The sequence below is a fragment of the Notamacropus eugenii genome, chromosome 2, assembly GCF_028372415.1.
Source record: "Notamacropus eugenii isolate mMacEug1 chromosome 2, mMacEug1.pri_v2, whole genome shotgun sequence".
Lineage (NCBI taxonomy): Eukaryota > Metazoa > Chordata > Mammalia > Diprotodontia > Macropodidae > Notamacropus > Notamacropus eugenii.
This window is the reverse complement of record NC_092873.1, coordinates 121080618-121104326: the sequence shown is the minus strand read 5'-3', so window position 1 is coordinate 121104326 and position 23709 is coordinate 121080618. Positions and strand designations below refer to the sequence as shown.

At 35.1% G+C, this 23709-nt stretch overlaps 1 protein-coding gene across 9 annotated transcripts in view; it reads right to left on the bottom strand.

The window, feature by feature from the left end:
• MLIP (muscular LMNA interacting protein) overlaps nucleotides 1–23709 on the bottom strand; it is a 384978-nt gene that overhangs the window by 167296 nt on the left and 193973 nt on the right. For all 9 annotated transcript variants that reach the window (XR_011974323.1, XM_072642491.1, XM_072642493.1 and 6 more), the window contains one exon: nucleotides 10657–10728. Coding sequence is in view for 8 of the 9 variants with exons in the window: in XM_072642491.1 (XP_072498592.1) it covers nucleotides 10657–10728 (72 nt within the window). In the remaining variant the exon portion in view is untranslated. The remainder of the gene's footprint in view (nucleotides 1–10656; nucleotides 10729–23709) is intronic.

Genomic DNA, 23709 nt, shown 5'->3' with positions numbered 1-23709 from the left:
TCTATATTATCCTGTGTACAGTTTGTTTGTATAAAGTTGTTTGCATATTCTCTTCCCCATTAAACTGAGTTTCACTATAACAAGAGTTGAATTTTACCTTTCTCGATCACAATGTCTGGCAGATAGCAGGTGCTTAATCAATGTTTCTTGATTGATTGATTGATGCTGTGGCCAACTAGTTTTCTTACTATTCCTCATACACAATATTCCATTACTCATTTCTATGTCTTTGCATTCCCTCTCTCCATGCCTCCAATGCACTACTTCTTTGCCTCCATTACTTAGGAGTTCTAATTTATTTCAAAATTCTGCCCAGGTGCCACTTTCTATATGAAGTCTTTGATAATACCCTCAACTACTAGGGCTCCTTCTAAGTGTATATGAATAGTTCAAAAGTATCATAAATGGAATTAATGATCCTATATTATAAAGTCTTTGTGAATGGAAATTCCATAAGCTTTTGACTTCATCAAGCCTGGTGAAAAAAAATATTAGGATTATAACGTTAAAACTAGAAAGTACCTCATAGGCTAACTCATCCAATCCCCTCATTTTACAGAGAAAGAAACTAAGGCCCAAGGAGATTATGTGACTTGTTCAAGGTCACATAGGGAGTAAATATCTGAAATAGTCATGGAATCCTGCTCCTCTGACTCAAGAGCAGTACTTTTTCCATCCAATATTCAGCTTCCCATTCCCAGTTTCTGTCCTTAAATTTAGACCTATTTCTTTTTACTATTTGGTCCCTCATAGAGAGAGCCAACTGATAGGCAATTCCATTAATCTCTCAAGACAACTCCCTTCTCTAGGATAAATCAGCACACAAAATATGTGTGCTGTTCTACTATTATAATACTTCTAAAGATATATATCTTCATCAATGTGGCCACTTTCTCTACTGACGCAGATCACAGATCCTCCATGTTTTAGTAAATGGTTTTCACAGGTTGCTATGGCTAAAAAATTTTTTAAACCATCATTCGGTGATTTCTCTTCTGATTATGAGCTTCTTTGAACTTATCTCCACTCACCTTCTAGAGAAAGTAAAGTTTCCTGGATTTCTTCACCTCTCTGACCATTTGTTCCATTTTCTTTTGTTGAAATTTCATCCAGATCACACCCACTATCCATGAACGTCACCTAATGCTTTGTCCTGGGTCCCATTTTCTTCTTCTGTCATTGGTGATCTCATCAACTCCAGTGGGTTCAATGATCACCTCTGTGAAGATATCTTCCAGATCTATATATCCGGTTTCAATACTATAGCCAACTGCCCTTTAGACAACTACAATTAGGAAGCCCATAAGCACTTGAAACTCAACATGCTAAACAGAACTTGTGACCCTTTTCCTAAAACCATTTCCTTTTCCCAACTTTCCTATGATTGTCTAGAGAACCACAGTTCTCCCACTCAACCAGGCTTGAGACCTTAGTGTTGTCTTCACTCACACAGATCACCCATATATAATCTGCTGTCATATCTTGTCCTTCTACCTTCATAATACCTCTTGAAGACACTCCTTCTCTCCATTCACTTAGCAAACCTTCTTGTTCAGGCACTCAGCACTTGGACTGTTCCAATAGCCTTCTAATTGGTTGACTTTGCTTGTCTCTCCCTGACAAGCCATCCTTTACTCAACTATCAAAATGATTTCCATAAAATGTAGATTGGACCATGTCATTCTCTGCCATCTAACCCACAATTGCCACCACCACCCTTGCCTAATAAGCTCCAGTGGCTCTCTTTATTTCTGGGATCAAATACAAAGCCCTCTACTGGTATTTAAAACTCTTCACACCATAGACCCTTCCTACCTTTGAGGCATATTACATTTTCTTTCCCTTCACACATTCCATAATCCAGAAACATGGTGCTACTTGCTGTTCCATACACACGACAGTCCATCTTTTGAAACTTTTCACTGGCTGTTCTCCATGTCCAGTATGCTCTCCACTCTTACCTCCATCTCTAGGCTTCCTTTCAAAATTTTGTTCAAATCTCACCTTCTATGGTGGGTCTTTCCTAGCCTTCCTACTACTAGTGATTATGTCTGAGATGATATCATTCACATATATCTATATACACATACACACATATATGTACATATACATATATGTGAGTATAAATCTATATTTACCATATATAATATATATATACTGTGTATTGCATATATGCAATGTATGTATATATATGCAATATATACCCTCTGTATTCATGTTTTAATATACCTAATATAGATATATAATATAGATAGATATGTAACCTATACCCTCTGTATTTTGTACATATTTACATATTTCTCCTCAATTAAAATGTAAACTTTTGGGGAGAAGAGACTGTTTTTACCTTTCTCTGCATCTCCAGCTTTGAGTACATTGCCTGATATACAGTAAGTGCTTAATAAAAACTTACTGATTGACAATAGGCATTCAGACAAAATCTTCCTTCTTGGCAGACCCTGACACAGGTCTCAGTTTGTTGGCATACCATATGAGAGCCCTATACCACCTCCATACCATGACAACACTTAGTGGAGAAATTTAGTGGAAAAAGATGAAAATAATTTGTAGAAAATTGTAGTACACCAAAGGAAAGAATTCCAAAATAATTATCTCTGGGTTATTTCACTGACTTTATTGTTATGGCTCCTTTTTTGCCTTGGCAGAGCAGAAAAGTGTTTGAGACTCAGTCAGTCTTATACAATACAAGAAAGTTTGCATTGTAATACATTCTAAGCAGCAGAAGGTGCTGCCCAAAGCAAGTGTTTTTCATGCTATTATACATTCAGATCTGACTAGGGACCCTTTAGTCTAGAGGTTTGACCCTGAACGTTATGGACCCCAAGGTTCATGTAAAGATTTCAAGGGACTCACAAACTTGTTTGGGAAAAGTAAATACATCTTTATTTCAATATAATTAATTTCCTTGTGAGCTCTACACATTATTTTATGCATTTGAAAACATTATTATGATAAATTGACCGTAGGTTTCACCAAACTGCCTTATTAGCTCACTGACACCAAAAATCACCTCTACAGTTATCCAGTCTAACCTCTTCATTTTACAGATGAAGAATTGAAAGTCAGACAGGTAGTCAAAGGCTGAGCAGAAATATGAATCTGGATCTTCTAATTCCAATAGTCTCAGGCTTTCCACTATAACACTTTCTTTCCTTTCCTTTCCTTTTCAAAAGAAAAAGGTTTCCTCTACTCCCAATTTCTCAAAGCATGTTAAATAAAGGCCTACCATATCCAATCTCACCATTCTAAATCTCTCCCATCAAACTCCCAATGTTTCTACGTATGTCCTCATCAGCTGGGTCTGGCCTTAAGATTCACTGAGAGGAAGGAGCAAATTTAGGAAAATGTAATCTAGTATACGTGCTTGCCAGGTCCGTGTCAGTTCCTTCCTAATTTCTGAAAAGTCTGGGCCTTATTCTTCCCCTTTACTGCCAAATCATCTAGTTTAAATGTATTTCCAAGTCAGATAGTGACTAAGTCTCTGTTCATTTCTTTCTTTTGAGATATGTGAACCATCAAAATGCATATATATATATATATATGCATATATACATATATATGTATTATGTATATATGTGTATGTATGTATATATATGCAAACAGAATGTGTATATATATATATATATATATATATATATATATATATACATTCCCAAATACATATGTTCAAAAGAATTAGATTTGTTTTTGAATCTCATATTTCTGAAAACTTAAGGTAAGCTTATTTAAGGATTAATATACCTCTCATTCAGTTTTATAGCAACATTTCCCATTTCCTCACCTTTCTCCCTTTCCCTAGAAAAAAGTAACTTTCATTCCCATCCCTTTAATTTCAATGTGTTGTTTTACCAAGTGGATACTAAATCTGAAACTGAATTAATTATTAATTTATTGAAGAACACACATACACTTTTGAATTGCAGATTTCTTGAATAACTTCAGCAATGTACTTGTTTAAAGGTATAACAAAGAAACCAAACTTTTTTGTTAAAAGAAAAATATCCTCACTTGAAAGAGAAGAGAGAATGAATTTAATACTACTCTTATCCTCATAGGCATGCAGTTACAATGTTTCTCTTCTAAAAGCAGCAAGAATGATCATAATTTACATTGAAAATTAAAATTTGTTCATCCATGGGATTTTAAATCTTTCTTTCTGTTCCTACAACAAAGCTCAGAAAATACAAAAGTGCTTTTTAGAGTAATGTGTCTCTTTACAATCACTGGCTGGGCCAGAAGAACATCCAGTAAATTTAAAGAAACTACATAATCCACATGTCTCTTCTTTGGAGCTCAATTTGTGGACCAGAGGTCCATATATCCTATGAATAGACAGTCAGTACTTCTGTGATTTCTATGCTTTGGTTGGTTTCTATTCATATGTAGAGTTCTCTCCACTTGTATTTTATTTTCATGTTAATCTCAGAGAATATCATTATTAGGAAGAGTTAGAGTCCAAGAGCCTGAAGCCAATATATTTGAAATCTGCTAGCTAATACTAGTCTCTAGTTCTAGGGATCTTAGCGAAGTGTTTAAATTTAGAACAATCACTTTCTGAATTTTTCCTGGGGGAAAAAATGGAGTATGGAGAAACAGTATGATACCGTGTAAAAAAATACTAGTTTGGGAATAAAAAGATCTGGGCTCAATTCCTGAATCTGACATCTACTGTATGTATGACCTTGGGTCATTCTACTCTAGGTTTACATATCCTCATATATAATATGAGAGATTAGGATAGGTATCTCTAAGAAGCCTTCTAGTTCTAAGTCTACAACCCTTTTAAATTTAAATTTTGACGTTTGTAATTAATTATTGAATAGGAGTAACATATATCTGAATTCCATACAGATAGATGAAATATAGCTTTAGAAAAAGAGCTAGAGAGACAGAGATAGAGATATCTATGTACAGATAATTATCAATTTATATAGTATGTTATCTATGTAAAGATAAATACGTACATCCATGTCTAGATAGATACTTATATCAGTATAAAGCTAGATCTTTATAAATATCTATATCTATGTAGATATAAATATAAGCTGAAGTTTACACATGCACACACAAGTGTACATTTCATTCAGAATGATTAAATCATTAAGTCCAATAATACAACAGCCTAATGTTAGAGAAGTAAAATTAAAATCCATGTGCAGTCTTAAATTTCTACTTAGCTTCAATTTAGAGAGAAAAACTCCCCTTCCCAGAACATTTTTTTTTAATTTTCAGAAAGCTATATCATTCCTTGTGTTCCACAACATACCATCTCCAGACTCCATGCCTTTTCACTAGTTGTTCCCCGTGCTTAGAATTCTCCCCCCTCTTCATCTCTGCCTCCTCTTTTCTATGGCTTCCTTCAGGTTCCAGTTAAAATCCACATCCCCGCTAGTGCCTAACGTAATATCCATTTTATCTTGTAATATCTTTTTTCGCATACTGTCTTCCTTATTCAGTCATGAGCTCCTTGACAGGTTTGTTTGTTGTTTTTACACTTGTTTTGCCTTGTTTTGTATCCTCAGTTCTTAGCACAGTGTCTGGCACTTAGGAGACACTTAATAAATGTTCATTGATCTGACTTGACTATAACACGACATGTTCCAGAACAAAAATCTGTACAAAATATGTTCACTTTGGAACCAATACTGATTAGTCTAACCAGAAAATTGTCAAAAAGATTTCATTATGAGTTGGTTTCACACATGTGGTAGCTTCAAAACAGAGAAAACCACTATTACCCTATGATAGGGCTATAAAGAATGTCTTTTATTCTTAGACTTTGACAACTTAAGTACCTTCCAAAGTGTTGATTCTTCCTAAAATAGATGTGCACGTGAGGATTATATTCCCAGTTTTCCTACTCCATTCAAAAATAGCTGCTTTTGACTTCAAATAGATCAGGATGAGCCCTACTGTATAAACAGATGGGCAAGCATGACTACACTGACAATTTTGGAAGAAAAACATTATTGAAAAGAAAAGCAGAATATCATTCAAGAAATATGATGGATGAGGGACATAAGCTCAAAAGTTATAAGGGCAAGTCTTCTGTTTTTTAAACATTTAATTACTTGTTGAATAGCAATATGATACAGTAAATGGAAGGTGGAATGGGTTGTCCTTGAATTTAGGACTACCTACCTCTCACATGTGCTAGCTGTGTGACAAGTCATTTAATTTCTCAGAGTTTCAGTCAACTCTCTAAGACTGGAAGTTAAGGGGGAATTGTCAAACTGTATTAGTGGAGGAGATTTACATACTAAGATTCTCCATTGACAATGGTCCTTAACCTAGGGTAGGAGAATTTTTTTCATATTTTGATAACTATTTCAATATATTTGATTTCCTTTGTAATCCTACATGTTTTATTATTCTAACAAGGGTCAATAGGTTTTTTCTGATCATCAAAGGTGTCTATGAAGCAAAAAAAAAAAAAAAAAAGATTAGCAACTCCTATCCTATGACGATGAAATCAGAAATCGGAATCAACTTTTTAAAGCATTTACTTGTTGGGGAAATACTTGCAAAACTGTGAGAATCTAGACTGATATAAGGAAGCAAAGAAAGGAGCAAACATTTGAAATTTTGTGACATTTGACCAGTTTACAGATTGGAGTCTCAAAACAATTTATCCTAGTAAGGGATAATTTTCTCAGTGACCATTTGAGAGTTAGAGTGAAATAATAGAAAAATCACCAGATTTCAACATCAAAATTATTAGAGATACTCCTAATTAATGGTACAACATTGAGCAAGTCACTTTGGATCTCCACTTCTCCATGTGAAAAAAGAGCAGAATATATAAGAAAAGTGATAAGGTAACTTCTAGTTAAAAAATATTCTATGTTTATGGGTATCTCGGTTTGTTCATTGCTAAAACAAGGGAGTAAATGAGATCTAAGTCCCCTTGAAGGTCAACATTTCTATGAATTCTCTCCAAATCTTTCCAACCAAAATTTTTAAAAAGCACAATGTTTTAAATTGTTCTACTCATGTTTTGAAGAGTTTTTTGGTCTAGAGAAATTATTGCAAAGGTATATTAAACTCTCAGGGTAGAAATTCCCACCACTGATGTATATTCTCAACCCTTGAGTAAATTTGAATGAGAAGTCACTTGTCCATAGACATATGGCTAAGATGATGCAGGCAGGGCTTGAAACCAAGTCTTCCTAACTCCAAAATTCTTCTATCCATTCCACCAAATTAAATGTTAAATATTAAAATAACGACATTTTATTCAACCTAAAATATAAAAGCTTCTGCCTATAGTGTATCTTGCTCAAGAGCTTATACAAAAGCAAGCAGAACTCACATGAGTGAAATAGAAATTAAACAAAATTTAGGATTTGTACATCACCACAACAATTGTATAATGTCATGAAATGAGTCAGTAATGGAACTATAAAATAAACTAATGGTTTCTTATTCATTCTAGTCTTTATCACCTAATGTAATGCAACCTTTCTTGATTGACAAATTTATGAAAAAAATTCATTTTCCTGCTTATATGCCTTTTGCCATGCTGTTTCTTCTACCTAGAATACCTCCTACACCCACTCATAACATCTTCTACTGTCAAAATTGTATTCATTCATCCTTCAAGGTCCAGCCATACTGCCATTTCTTTGTGGAAATCTTCCCTGATCCTTACAATCAGATGTGATGCTTTCCTCATGATAAAATTTATATCATTCTGGTGGCATTTAGATGATTCTGTCATTATATTTGCTTTTATATATGTTTTATATTCTTTTCCAGATTGTAAGAGCCTTGAAAACAGGGACCACATCTTTGTCATCTTTTTGCCTTCTAATGTCTTGTAAATAAGAAGGTACCTGATAAATATTTACTAAATCAAATTTAGCTGAATATAACAAATTATATCCTTCATTGTATTTCAGGATCAATCTTAACAAAGGACTGATCTTGCAAAATCATAGTTACAGAACTGGAAGGGACCTCAGTTACTTCAGCCCTCGGTTTTTAAAGATGAACAACTGAGGTCACATAACGTGTCCAAAGTCAAACAAGTAGCGGGTGGCAGAGATGGGATTTAAACCCAGGCAATTAGAATTCAAATCCAGTATATTTTTTTGGTCCTATTCAAGTCTGTCTTACTAGAGTATTAAAACATGTAGGGAGAAAATTACTGTAGTATTACAGTGTATCTTAAGGGAAAGGCTTGTAAATAATCAATTCTATTATCTAAACAAATGGAAAGAAACCATGACACTTCTAAACTCCATCCGTATCAGCCTAGAAAGTGAGAGGGACGACAGTTTCTAGATTTGCTAAAATAGACAGGTGTTAATGGGTATCAAGGAAGCTCCCCAACAGCCTCAGGTCAATTGGTTTGAAATGAAATAGCAACATCATCCCCATTTCCCTCCACTGTGGCCTGATGCTGAGCAAGCTGATAGTTCCCATTTTCCCACAGAAGCAAGATTTCCACCCTCTTTCAAAGTCCCCTTGATACCGAATTTAAAAAGATAATACTCATAAAGCATTTAGCACAGTGCCTGGCCCAGAGTACTTCATTAAGACTTGCTTCTTTCCCTTTGCTTCCTCTTTCCTTATTTTATCTTTTTTTTACCCCAAAAGGTTAGGTTGCCCTGGTGCTGTTCACTAAACTCTTTATACCTTCAGCATTATATTGGGTGGGACTACATGGTGGGAAGTAGCAACACTGGAACAGCCCCTTGGGACAAAAGTATTCTTGGCTAGCTCTGGAGCCCAGGTAACTCAGGGCTATAAAAACAAAGAATAACTTGTGGGTTACACATATCAAGAAGCAACTGTGTAAGGTTTGTGCTATAAAGGGCGTTTTCCAGTTTATGTACATCTATGTTTCACACATAAAGAATGATGTGGAGAGATGTCACTCCCTCTTTCAAATCACCATGAAAGTGTAAGTGGAGATTTATAAAGCAGGAATTAAAGTAACACCTGGTGAAAAGTCTTAATAGCAATATGTGAAACATTGTCATTACCTGAAAAAAATAGTTGGTTCCATGTCTTTGGAGACTATATTACCCAAATAAATCATCATGAAGTTTTAGTAAATGTGAAATTGACATTTCCACTAAGGTAATTGATTTGTCTTCAGTTCAAATGTGTCAGGATTTCATCTACATTCCTGTCTCTGAATGGTGTTCATTAAACAAGATACAGAGCCCCACAAATCAGACCTTACAACAAATGGGCCCCCAAAATGATATTAGAACCTGGTGAAAGTAGCTGGTTAGCTGTATGCAAGGATGAGCTAAATGACATCCTCACCTTCTATATTGAGAGTTATTTGGCTATGTTAAAACACCAAATTCAGTCCAGGGCAGATTTAGAAGGATAGCTGAGTTCTTGAAGATTCTCAAATTATTCTACCCTTTGAGCCACTTGCGAACTTGGTCAAGACATAAAAGGAGGATATTGACCTCCAGCAAATCATGTCTTTCTATCAGTTACAGTCATTATGGCCATGCAGACCCCTATCCCAAATATCTAAAGTATATATATGCATACATTCATATACCAACCTTCTTCCTCATTAGGTTACCACCACTTCTACTCTCCTGGTTAAAAATTTGTGAAAGAAAATGAGTAAATCAAAGAGGATTATACTAAAGATTCCTTCAAGATGCATTTGTTGTGATGGACTGGTTGGGTAATGATAAAATATAGAAACTCTTAATGCTGTCCTAAAATCTCTAAGAAAAGTTCTGAAGTAGAATAGATCATGGAATGTTCCAACGAATGAGGGCCAAACCCTAGCATCCTTGTGCTACTTCAGCTCAAGGTCCATAACCAATCACTTAAGATGAAACAGAAAGGTATCTGAGTCCATTCACCAAAATACTTCCACTACCATTTCCCAAATCAAGTGATTCTCAAACGTTTTTGTTTCAGGTCTCCTTTACACTCTTAAAAATTAATAAGCCCAAAGAGTTTGTGTTTATATGGATTATGGTCATCAATATTTATTGTTGTCCCATTGTTTCAGTTGTGTCCAACACTTCATGACCCCATTTGGGATTTTCTTGGCAAAGATACTGGAATGGTTTGTCATTTCCTTTGCTAGCTCATTTTACAGATGAGGAAACAGACAAGAGAGTTAAGTGACTTGCCCAGAGTCACACAGCCAATAAGAGTTGGAGAACAGATTTGAACTCAAAAAGATGAGTCTTCCCTAACTCTATCCACTATACCACCCAGCTGCCCTTATCAATATTTACCATATTTTAAATTAAATGTCATAGCATCCTCAGAAAATTAGTTTCGACCTCACAGACCCACTAAGGGTCCCCAGGACCCCTTCAGTGGAACCAAGACCACATTTAGAGAAATGCTATCCCAGTCCATTCACCAAGATGTTTTCATTAAGACTCAGCAATATAATTTCAAAGGCCACCTTTATTAGACTGTGAGTTCCTTGAGAGCAGCAACTGGTTTTCCTTTCTTTGATTATCACAGTACCTGGTATATGTACGTACATAATCAACACTAACTGATTTATTAGTGAACACAAGATTTCAGGTCTAAAATATTACCAATCAAAATTAGAGAAAAATGAGGACTGTGGAAAACAGAATAAACATTGTAAAGTGCAATTCACAACTTTGCTTGTAAACCAACACTAACCTTCTGTTCCAAAAGTATTGTGTTTGTAGGGATTGCTGCAAAGGCCTTGTAGTTGGACTTCATCTTGTACTGCTAGAATGAGTAACCAGAAAGCAAGAGGGGAGATGAACACAGGAAAGAAGAGAAAAAGATAAAGCCAGATTAGTCCTATCAAAGTTAAAAGACAAGTTATCAAATAGAGCAGGTGGGGTTATTATGCAAGAACAACTTGTTTCAGACAGAAAAATTAGGCCATCATGTTAATGCATTATTAGGACCAGGAGACACCCAAAAATACAGCTGTGAGATAAATCTACTGACTGTATCCAATTATATGCCATTCAGATTCATAGCTCAGAAACACTGAATTTCCATATAATTATGGATGGAACTATTCATTAACAGCAACACTTTCAGCAAATAGTCTCTCCTTGAGAGAATTATCAGGCATGTGTCATGCATTCATGTTTATGTCACAATATATTATAATAAATATGATCTCATGCAATCTCAATTGACATTAACGTGCACCTAGGCATGCAGTACTTACAGAAAGATATGAATTAAAAATGGTATTGTCTCTTCATTTGAACATACTTAGGAATTTTATCATAACTAACAGCAGAAATTCATCTTTAGATGAGAAAAGTGACCTTTGAATTTAGACAAGACATTTTCCCTTTCTGGGTCTCAGCCTTCTTATCTGCAGAACAAGGAGACTGGACCAAATAATCTCCAGTTCCCTGTGGTGTGGCAGGCAAAGTCTTGGGCTTTGAGAAGACCTGAGTTCAAATCAAGGACCTGACGTTTACTAGTACTAAGACCTTGGGCAAGTTACTTCACCACTTGGAGTCTGCTTCCTTATTTAAAAAAGGGGAATAGTGTACTTACACTGCTTACATTCATAGGGCTGATGTGACTGAAGTACTTTGTAAGCTATAAGGAACTTCATAAATATGACATGTTATTATAAAAACTCAAAAGCAAAACCTTTGACTTTAAATCCACCCCCTTCCTTAGTTCATCATTATTCTCATTCACCCAGCGCAACAGTTCTATTCAACAAGACCCGGAGACACAGAAGACAGAGTTTTCTGAATTCAGTTTTGTTACAGCAAATTTGGCCATTTGTCATATGGTAGAAAGCTTGGGGACATTATCTTTCAAGGAGGAAAGAGAAACAGGAAATAATCTGTCATCAAAAGCCTAGTTGTCACGTTGCTCAAAAGTCCCAAGGAACTAAACAAAGTACAAGGTTTTCACAGCTTCTGAGGTACCGTGTCTCATGCCAGTTTCCAGGGAGGCACTGAGCCAGCAAATAATTGGCCCATAATTCCCAACTAACCCCATTGCTAAGAAAATGTGTCAGTGAGTTTGGGGATGATGACATTTTAATAAGATTAAACAAAATTTATTTTATGAATGCGTTTAAATTAAATTTTATAATAGTAGTTTGAGAAAGTTAAGCCAAGTAAGGATAGAACCATATGCAACAATTTTGGCACCTGGGGTAACTCATTTATGGGAGCAAAGTGGTATGGATAAGCATAGGATCAAGGTTGACTCACAGGGAGTGAAGCCAAGTCAAGGAGAGGGAAAACCCATAGTGTTATTTCCTATTTTATCTAACTATTCTTGCTATGTAGATGTTAAGCCCAGTTATTCTTTTGTTTCATATATATATGTGTGTGTATGTGTGTGTGTGTGTGTATATAGGTGTGTGTTTATATGTTTATGTGTATATATGTATGTGTGCATGTATTCTGAGCCTCAAGAATTCTGGGTAACTTCAGTAAAGATACAATGAGAAAAATCCAAGCTGCCTAATTTTTCAGATGAATGAGAGAAAAGGGAATAACCATATCACAATTTCTACGTGCCAGGCACTGTGCCAGGTGCTTTTTACAAATATTTTCTCATTTGATCCTCACAATAACCCTGAGAGAAAGGTGCTATTGTCATCCCCATTTTATAGCTGAGGAAATTGAGGTTAATCAATTGCCCAGGTTCACCAGTTAGTGTCTGAGGGCATATTTGAACTCAGGTCTTCATAATTCCAGGTTCTACTACTTTTACTGCTGGGAAACCTGGAAGCTGAAGTCCCGGGAGGGAGTCAAGTAACTTATGCAAGATCACATAGCTAATACAGTCTCATGACTGCAAAGACAACCATATCACACACACCCCGCCCCCACTCAATAGCAACTCCCTATCACCTACAAGAGCAAGTAAAAATGTTCTATTTGAAATTCGAAACCCTTCGTAATCTCGTCCCCTTCTAGCTTTTCAATCTCTTTATACCCTACTTCCATCCTCATGCTCTTGATCCAGCGTCCTGGCTATTCCATGAACAAGACACTCCATCTCTTGACACCAGGCATTCTTTCTCCCCATGCCTAGAACACTGTCCATCCTCTGCCCCAACTACTCACAACCTCCCTGGCCTCCTTTAAATCCCACCTAAAATACCCTCTTCTACAAGAAGCTTTTCCTAACCCTCTCAATTCCAGTGCCTTCTCTCTGTTAATTATTTTTTTAACCTGTATATAGCTCACTTTACATACATCTGTTTGCATGTTGTCTCACCCATTAGACTGTAAGATTATTGAGGTCAGGGACTGTCTTTTGCCTCTTTTTGTATTTCCAGTGATTAGCACAGTGCTTGGCACATAGAAGGTACTTAATGATTGTTAACTGATTGATTGATGTAATTCCATACTGGCTATCAATAACATACCTGAGAAAACTTCAAGGTATTATTTCTAAAGGGCAAAGGATTATAAAGCTGACCACAAGATTTAAAGTGAAATATAGTATTAATGTTTATGCAAGGTTTCAGTACATACCAGAAAGGAACACTGCTAGTCTTGGAGCAGAAAAATCTGTATTAGGGTTCCTCTTTCAGTGTTGCTGTTTAGCTGTTCTCAGTTGTGCCTGACTCTTTGTGATCCCATTTCAGGTTTTCTTGGCAAAGATACTGGAGAAGTTTGCCATTTCCTGCTCCATCTCATTTTACAGATGAGAAAACTAAGTCACACAAGGTTTAGTGCCTAGCCCAGGTTCACACAGCTAGTGTCTGAGGCTAGATTTGCTTAGGTCTTCCTGACTCCAGGCCAGGTCTCTTTCCACTGCACCACCCAGCTGCCTTCTACTCTAAGGATCTCCCAAAAGTCTTAGTGTAGTGTTAAGCTCCTAAATTTCCTAAAGCATAAAACTGCATTAAGACTTTTGGAAGACCCTGAATTTCAGCTCTATGACCTTGGGTAAATCATTTAATTTCTCTGAGCCTGTATTTCTTCCTTTATAAAATGTGGCTAATACCAACTGATTTACCTATCTTATAAGATCACAGATTTAGAGTAGGAAGTGACCTTTAAGTCTACTAAGTTATTTTGTTGTCCAATTATTTCAATTGTGTTCGACTCTTCATGTCCCCCATTTGGGGTTTTCTTGGCAAAGATATTGGAGTGACTTGCCATTTCCATTTCCTGCTCATTTCACAGATGAGGAAACTGAGGCAAACAGGGCTAAGTGAATTTCCCATGGTCACACAGTGTCTGAGGTCAGATTTGAACTCATAAAGATGAGTCCTCCTGACTCCAAGCCCAACAATCTATCCACTGAGCAACTGTGCTGCCTCTCATAATGTTACAGGGATTAAATGAGAAATGTGTATAGTGCTATAAAAATGTGGTGAATTTGTTGACTTGAGCTGTCAGGTGACAAAATTCACCCTACCAATGCAACTCAGTATTTTTTTCTGCAACCCATGTTAGAGAATTGCCTAGAATACTAAGAGGTTAAGGAGCTTGCCCAGGGTCACAGAATATGTGTCAGACACAGGACTCAGATCTTTCTGACTCTTAAGTCAGCTGTCTATCAACTATGCAACATACTTTCATGCAATCATTATTCTCTCTCAAAGGTCTGTCATACATTGCTAAAACTACACTGTTAGAGATTCATTCCCTAGAGTAGTGATAATATCAACCTGACCCTGAATGACCCTTAACAGGGAGGAGAATAACCTGTTATTAGTTACCAATGACTCACGCTCTGGAATTCTGTTAGCATCTGTTTTCAAACTGCTTAGGGGTCTGGAACAAAGGGATAGTAGACCTGAAAAGCTTGAAAATCAGTGGCCAGAGAGAGCAGAAAAAGCAGGCCCTGAGAAAAAGGGAAGAAAATGAGAGGATGGACAACTGGGAGACACACAGGGAGGGCGAGATGGAATATAAAGGAGCCTTAGACAAATTCTGTCAACTTTCTAATTTTACATAATTAATTGATCGATTAAGCCATCACAGGTTACTCTCCCTTAACCTACCCTACTATTGAACTTTATAGAATCTCTTTTTCTCCATTCGTTGGGATGTAATTTTCTGTTGCTCCTGTTCTTTAGTATAAAAACCTCTGCTCTGCTCTTTTTTTTTATTGTTCTCTTGCACAGGCTGGATACTAGAGTCAGCACCTTAGAAGTTGATCTCACTTGTTCTAGAGAATTCTTTAACAACTCGCCCATAACCTCCTTGCTAATCCCCAGCCCAAAGTCAATGGTGGGATCTCTTTTTCTTGTGCTTACATTTGAACTTCTGTTATTAGAGAAACATATATGGGACCAAAATAAATCCACCCTATATTATCACAACTGTGTCCTTATTGTTGTTCCATAATACTTTCACTCCTCTCTAAATAGATTCCCTATCACATTCCCACAAGTGGCTATTCCAAGCATTCTCAACTCAATCTTACAATCCTTCCCCATGTCATTCCATAGGGTGATTTTCTACTTTGTTGAGAAGATCTGGGTCATCAGACTTGAACTCTCAATTTCCTCCTACTTCAAAATTTCTTGCTGTTTTCACTAATATGCTAAAAAGTTTTTCCTGTCCTCCAATTAGTCTTCTTAGTAGAAGTTATCCCAGATGCACATTCTGCTGTATTCTTCAGTCAATAAATCCAACCCATAGCTACTCATGTACCTTCTCCCACCCTTTCTCACTTTTTGCTCTAGATACAGTATCAAAATTAATGTCTACCATTGCAAGTATATGTTAGTCAATTGCCTTATGAATTCACTTCTCATTCCTATGACTTCCCAGTCTAAAATTTGGCCATCACTCCTTCATTTGTATTGTCTTCTCTTATTAGAAAGTAAGCTCCTTGAGGATAGTGATCTTAAGTTTTTTTTTTTTAATTTTTATCCCTAACATAACAAAGTGCTTAACACATGAACATTTAATCAATCTTTTTCATTTATTCATCCACTCATTCTTCCTTCTGTGTTGATCTCATCTTCTACCTTTTTCTCCTTTACAAACCATTTAAAACCCACTGACAAATATGAAAGAATTTATTAGGACTATTCATCATTTTTTATTTTTTTTCTTCTAGGAACAACTTTTTATGGAAGTGGGATCATGAAGGGAGAGCATGTCATTATAAGTCAAATCATACCACTCAAGAAATTTTAGTGGTTCCCAATGGCACCTAAGACAATGCGCAAACTCATCAATTTGATACTTAAAACCCTTTGAAATCTGACTCCAATCTATCTTTCCAGGCTTATTTTATGTTTCCTTTTGCCCATTCTATATCCCAACCAAACTAGTCTACTTTCTATGTATGTGTATGTGTGTATGAATTTGCATTAACTTATCAATGGAAATGTTCCTTCCTCCAACAGGATATAAGCTCAATGAAGGCAAAGATTGTTTTCATTTTGTCATTCATTCCCAATGCCTCATTGAATACTTGGCACGTAGCTGCCATTTAACAAATTCTAATTAAATTGAAGGGGCAGGTTAAACATGAAGAAAATATTATTCCTGTTCAAAGAATCAAATATGCTCCAGTAACTCTCAATCAATTTCATAAACAAGCACTATCTGCAAGTAGTTTTAATAACAAAGGAATCACCAAGTCCTTTTCAGAGGAAAATGCAGGCATATAACATCCTTATTGTTGGAGGATGCTTCGATAACACATTCAATTAAGAACTAATTGGGTAAATATATTCTGTAGCTTGGCCACCCTCAAAACCCAGGCTTGACATTATATCATAATAAATTTTGGGACACTGGGAAGATGTTTCTATCTAGAATGACAAATGCTGAGAGCCTAGAAGTAGTCACCGGTGACTAGTTTTATGATATTCAGTCTTCACAGAGAAAGAAAGTGACTCAAAGATCAAAAGTTACTAAAAATGAAACATCCATGCTCTAGTTCCAAAGAAAAAGTTATCTGGGTGGGGCCTTTATATATAATATAGAATAATGACTTTAAAATCCATTACATAAATGCATGCATAATCAAAATATTCCATTGTTACATATTGCCTTGGTGAAAAAAGTGTCATTTCAAAATCCTAAATTTCCTATTCAGTCTCTGAAAAGAGAAGATGAATACATGCTCGGTTCCTGGATTGAGTCAGGCATACTCTAGCTATTTCTTTTTATTTTAATATCAAAAGGCAGTTGGGTCCAGACTTTGAACTAATAGTCTTCAGATGTTCATGTTTTAATTTGATGGCCATCTGTGTTCTGAGACCCATTTCACATCCTGGTCTATGCCAGAGTAGAACTGATCTAAATCTGCAGCCTTCCCTGACTTCAAAGAGAGCTCAGTGCCAGGATTAACACCACAGTGTAAGGAATAAGACAAGAAACAACCCATAAAAGCTTTAAAAGTTCTTTGATACCACACAGCTTTTGTCTATTTCTTCCTACAATTTTTTAAAATAGCATTGCCCATTGAAACTAAATTTGTCAAAAGACAATGCTCCTAAGTTAAGATATATCTATCTTCGCTATGAACTTAAATGAATTTTTATGGTCAAGTTATATCTCCTGACAACATACACACACACACACACACACACACACACACACACACACACACACACACACACATACATACACAGAGATAGCATGAGTTGACACATCTTTACCCAGAGTCATATTTGCAGTAAGTAAGGAGGAACAAGAAAGAAAATAGAAGTGGACAAAATTTATATAGGCCAACATTCTTTATATCTGTAGAATTTTTGTCAAAAAATATAATAGATGATTATTTCCCTTCATTGAAGTTTTTCCAATGTTCAGTTTTTTTAATGCACAACTTAATATCTTCACTTAAAGACCAGATTACAATCAATATCCTCATTTTCACGCCCAACAATCTTGTCCATTCATTTACATAAAGTCTTATTTTCTTGGTTTGGGAATGAACAAAAGAAAAAGAGAGGGAAAAAACTAATGATTCATAAGTGTTTCTAAGATATTTTGGAAGTAAAAATTGTACTTTAGCGAGGCAATGAATATTTTTCATTTACATTATAATGATTTAAGAAAAGGTCATTATATATTCAGGAAACATCATTAGTTGAATTACAAATGATGAAAAATTAGGTTAAATTTGAAAAGACTATACTGAAAAGGTTTTGTCTCTTGCCAATAATTTAATGCATAGAGATGGAAGCACCAGTATCCTGGCTTGGAGAGAACTCAGCATTAGATTTCAGAAGCCTAGGTACTAATCCTCGATTTTAATTCTGATTCTGTCACTTAGAGTGGTCATGGACAGGTCTTGTATTCAAAGAATTTAAACCTAAAGGAGATCTTACATATGTAGCTCAAAAGGGTAAATAACACCCAAAATCATGTGTAGTTTCTTTGAAACAGTTTCCTTATCTACAAAATGAGTTTTACATGAGATCTCAGAGTGCTTTATACTCTAGCGTATTATAAATCCATGAAATAAATAAAGATTGCAAAAACTCATCTACAAATCACTTGGTCTAAAAGATTTTAAAATAGATATATATATATATATATATCTATTATCTAATATATATTCATTTCTACTGTTGGCTTATTAAATCTATTGACACTTTTTTTTTACTTCAAAGTATGAACTTGAGCATTCTGGCTGTTATTTCATTATAATTTAATAATTTCCTCCACGGCAAATATTAAATCCAGTTAATATCCCATTTAATCTCAATTAACAAAGACATGTCAAGTGGTGTAGCACACAGACCTGTCATTTTGAATTAATTGAGCTTCATTTTCTATAAACACAAGTTGATCTTAATGTGATTTAAACTTTACCAAACACTGTTTTCATGAAATCACTCCTCACTCAAAAATCTATGATGACTCCCTATTGACTATCAGATCAAATTTGACTCTAAGGCTCAGTCCTCCTCCAAAATGTCCCATTTTATTGATTCGGGTTTATGTTCTATCCCCCAGTATGACTCTGTTTTATTTGTACTGGTCTTCTTACCATTCCTCACAAAATGTCTGCTCCTCTGTGACTTTGCCCATGATATTTTTAATTCCTATAACAATTTCTTCTCTATAGGCTAAATCTTCTACTTTCTTCAAGGCCCATCAGAAAGTTCACTGTCTTCATGAACCCTTCTATGACTAACCCAATTGAAAAAATATTATTTTTATTATTTTCAATTATCTCAGAAATTATGTAGGCAGATTTGAGCATGCCTATCATCTTCATATTCTTTTTTAGTTGTTTTATACATAAAATATAGAGTAGTATTTTTGTAAATATATATTTGTATATATATATATACGCACAATTATAGATTTGCATACATATACTTTCAATCATCAGCTCTGTGCAGTTATCTTCCAATCTTCATCTCCATCCCTTACCTCTCTTCTTTGCTACAAGCACATATTTCTGTTGTCCTTTGTCTAACTCAAGTTTTCTAAAACAAATATCATCATTTTTACACTAAAACTTGGCCCATTTTCTTGACTTCTTAATATCAGTGCTGATCAGTGATGCCATCATTATAACAATCACTCAGACTCAAGAATCTTGGAATTATCTTTGATTCTTGCCCTCTTGAGAGATGTGCCTGTGAACCTAAGGATCTTGATCCCAGTTTTTCTAAAAGTTTTCTATAATACTACATGTTATCCAATTGAGTCAGGATATTTTGTGTTTTAATTTTACTTTAATCATTTTTATCTAGAACTTGGCATATACACATACATAGTAGTATAAACATATATATAACATGTATGTATATATGTATATATGTGCATGTGCACATAGAGAAAAATTAGGTGGGCCTGTGGATAGAGTGCCCACCTGGAGTCAGAAAGATCTGGGTTAAAATGTGGCCTCAGATACTTACTAGCTGTGTGACCCTGGGCAAATTATTTCACCCTGTTTGCCTCAGTTTCTTCATCTGTAAAATGAGCTGAAGAAGGAAATGGAAAAACCCTTCAGTATCTTTGCCAAGATCCATTCTCCAATAGATCAATGGCCAAAGAATATGAACACAAAATTTTCAAAGAAAAAACCAAACTATCAATAACAAAAAGTCCAAATCACCCAGAATAAGAGAAAAGTAAATTAAAGCAACTCTGAGGTTCCATCTCACTCCCATCATAATGGCAAAGGCGACAAAAGTAAAAAAACAACAAATGTTGGCACAACTGTGAAAAAACAGGAACATAAATATATTATTGGTGAAGTCATGAATTGGCTTAACTATTTTGGAAAAAAAATTTGGAACTGTGCCCAAAATTTCATTTAAATATCCATATCCCTTGATCAAGCAATCGCAATACTAGACTGATATCCCCAAACAGATTGAAGAAAGAGGAAAAGGACCCATATGTACAAAACTATTTATAATAACTCTTCACAGTAGACAAAATATGGGAAATAAGTAGTCAGTGAGGAAAATCATTTTAACTTACAGTGTTAGGGAATTCCCTAGGGTATGGGAAGTCAGTTGATTTACTATTATACATCAGAGACAGGACTTGAACCCAGATTTTCTTGGCTTCAGGACCAGTCCTTTTCATTCTACTAGGCTGCTTCTTAAAAAAGTTTATAAATTCATAAAGTTAGATTTTGTATAAGCTCTGAAACATCTCATTCACTAGAGATATTTCTTTTTCATTTGTTTATTTTTTTATATTAATGTATTTTTAGTTTTCAATATTTACTCTTATAAGATTTTGAGTTCTAAATTTTCCCCTGTTCCTCCTCTCTCCCCTCCCCAAAACAGCATGCAATCTGATATAGGCAATACATGTATAATCATATTAAACATATTTCCACATTAGTCATGTTGTGAAAAAAGAATCAAAACAAAAAGGAAAATCCATGAGAAAGAAAAAGAAAATTTTAAAAAGGTAGAGAAAATAGCATGCTTCCATCTGTATTCAAGCTCCATAGTTCTTTCTCTGGATGTGGATAACATTTTCCATCATGAGTCTTTTGGAAATGACTTAGATTATTGCATTGATCAGAAAAGCTAAGCCTATCAAAGTTGGTTGCCGTGCAATGTTGCTATTACTGTATACAATATTCTCCTGGTTTTGCTCACTTCACTTAGCATGAGTTCATGAAGTTCTTTCCAGGTTTTTCTGAAATCTACCTGCACATCATTTCTTATGGAACAATAGTATTCCATTATATTCATATACTATAATTTATTCAGCAGTTCCTCAATTGATGGGCATCCCCTCATGTTCCACTTCTTTGCCATCACAAAAAGAGCTGCTATAAATATCGTTGTACATGTGCATCCTTTTCTCTTTTTTATGATCTCTTTGGAACATAAATCTAATAGTGGTATTGTTGGATCAAAGGATATCCACAGCTCTATGGCCCTTTGAGCATAGTTCCAAATTGCTCTCCAGAATGGTCGGATCAGTTCAGAACTCCACCAACAATGTATTAGTGCTCTAATTTTCCCGCATTTTCACGAATATTTATCATTTTCCTGTTTTGTCATATTACTCAATCTGATAGATGTTATGTGGTAACAGAGTTGTTTAAATTTGCATTTCTCTAATCAATAGTTATTTAGAGCATTTTTTTATATGACTATAGATAGTTTTGATTCCTTCATCTGAAAACTACTTGTTCATATCCTTTGACCATTTATCAAGTGGGAAATGAGTTGTATTCTTACAAATTTGACTCAGTTCTCTACGTATTTTAGAAATGAGGCCTTTATCAGAGACACTGGTTATAAAAAATTGTTTCCCAGCTTTTTACTTCCCTTCTAATCTTCGTTGCATTGGCCTTGTTTGTGCAAAAACTTTTTAACTTAATGTAATCATAATTATCCATTTTGCATTTCATAATGTTCTTTATCTCTTCTTTGGTCATAAATTCTTCCTTTCTCCATGGATCTGACAAGTAAACTATTCCTTGCTCTCCTAATTTGCTTATAGTCTCACCCTTTATATCTAAATCATATACTCATTTTGACCTTATCTTGGTATGTGGTTTAAGATGGTTGATCAAAGCCTAGTTTCTGCCATAATATCTTCCAGTTTTCTCAACAGTTTTTGTCAAAAAAATGAGCTCTTATCCCAGAAGGTGAAGTCTTTGTGTTTATCAAACAGTAGATTGTATAGTCATTGACTACTCTATTTTGTGTACCTAACCTATTCCATTGACCTACCACCCTCTTTCTTAGTCAATACCAAGTAGTTTTGATGATTGCTGCTTTACAATACAGTTTTAGATTTTGTACAGATAGGTCACCTTCCCTTGCGTTTCTTTTCATTAATTCCCTTGATATTATGAACCATTTGTTCTCGCAGAAGAATTTTGTTATTATTTTTTCTAGTTCTATAAAATAACTTTTTAGTAGTTTGATTGGTAGGGAACTAAATAAGCAAAATAATTCAGGTTGAATTGTCATTTTTATTATATTAACTCAGTCTACCCATGATATTTTTCCAGTTATTTAGACATGACTTTATTTCTGTGAAAAGTGTTTTATAATAGTGTTCATATAGTTCCTGGGTTTGTCTTGCCAAGTAGACTACCAAATATTTTATATTGCTTACAGTTACTTTAAATAGAATTTTGCTTTCTATCTCTTGCTGCCAGACTTTGTTAGTAACATAGAAATGCTAGTGTTTTATGCGCATTTATCTTATATGCTGCAACTTTACTAAAGTTGTTATTTCAAGTAGTTTTTTTTTTTAGTTGAGTTTTTAGGTTTCTCTAGGCATACCATTCACATCATCTGCAAAGAGTGATAGCTTTGTTTCTTATTTGTCCAATTCCTTTCATTTCTTTTTCTTCTATTATTGCTAAAGTTAGCATTTTTAGAACAATATTGAATAACAGTGGTGGTAATAGACATCTTTGTTTCACCCCTGATCGTAGTGGGAATGCCTCTAGCTTATCCCCATTGCATATAATGCTTACTGATGGCTTTGGACAGATGCTACTTATCTCACTAGAGCTATTTCTGAGAAAGTTCCAGACAACACAAATGAAAGTAATTTCCCTTGTTTCATTGAAAGAGTCTAAAAAGTCAATTTCTTATTGTTTCATCTTTATTTGCAGACTTACACACTCTGTTGCATTGTATTTGTTTTCCAGACTTGGGATTTCATCATTGTAGTAAATTCTGTCTACCAGATGCAAATTAAAAATTAGTCTGTAATTTAAAATGTGAGAGACTTGCCTGGGGATACTGAGAGGTTAAATGGTTTGCTTAGTCACACAGCTGATATGCGTCAGAGACTGGATTTGAACCCAAGTTTTCTTCACTGCAAGGGCAAACCTAAAACTGGGTCATGCTGCCTCTCAAAGACTGCATTGTATATGTATAACTAAATCCATGCAGATCTATCTTTATGTAGATATTTGTGCATTTTAGGGTAAGCGAGGAAGGGAAGATGATACTCAAATAAGAACATTAAGATAATGGGTCCAAAAGAAGAATATAATTTCACTAATAAATACAAAAATATGAAACGCTACACACTAGATATATTTTTTAAAGTTTCAACATTGCTGCTTTAGAGTAATTTAAAAAGTAGACTCCTTGAGGAATCACTCCAAAATACCTTCAGAAAAAATAATGCTACATACCCTTATCCCAAACAATTAGGATTATAGATATAGGACTGGAAGGAATTTCAGTAACAATCTAGTATTACCCCTTATTTTACACAGGAAGAAACTGAGGAACAAGAAGACTAAAGGTCTTATCCAAGGTCACACAGAAAGTAAGCATCAGAGATAAGATAGAAATCTGGGTCCTCTGGCCCA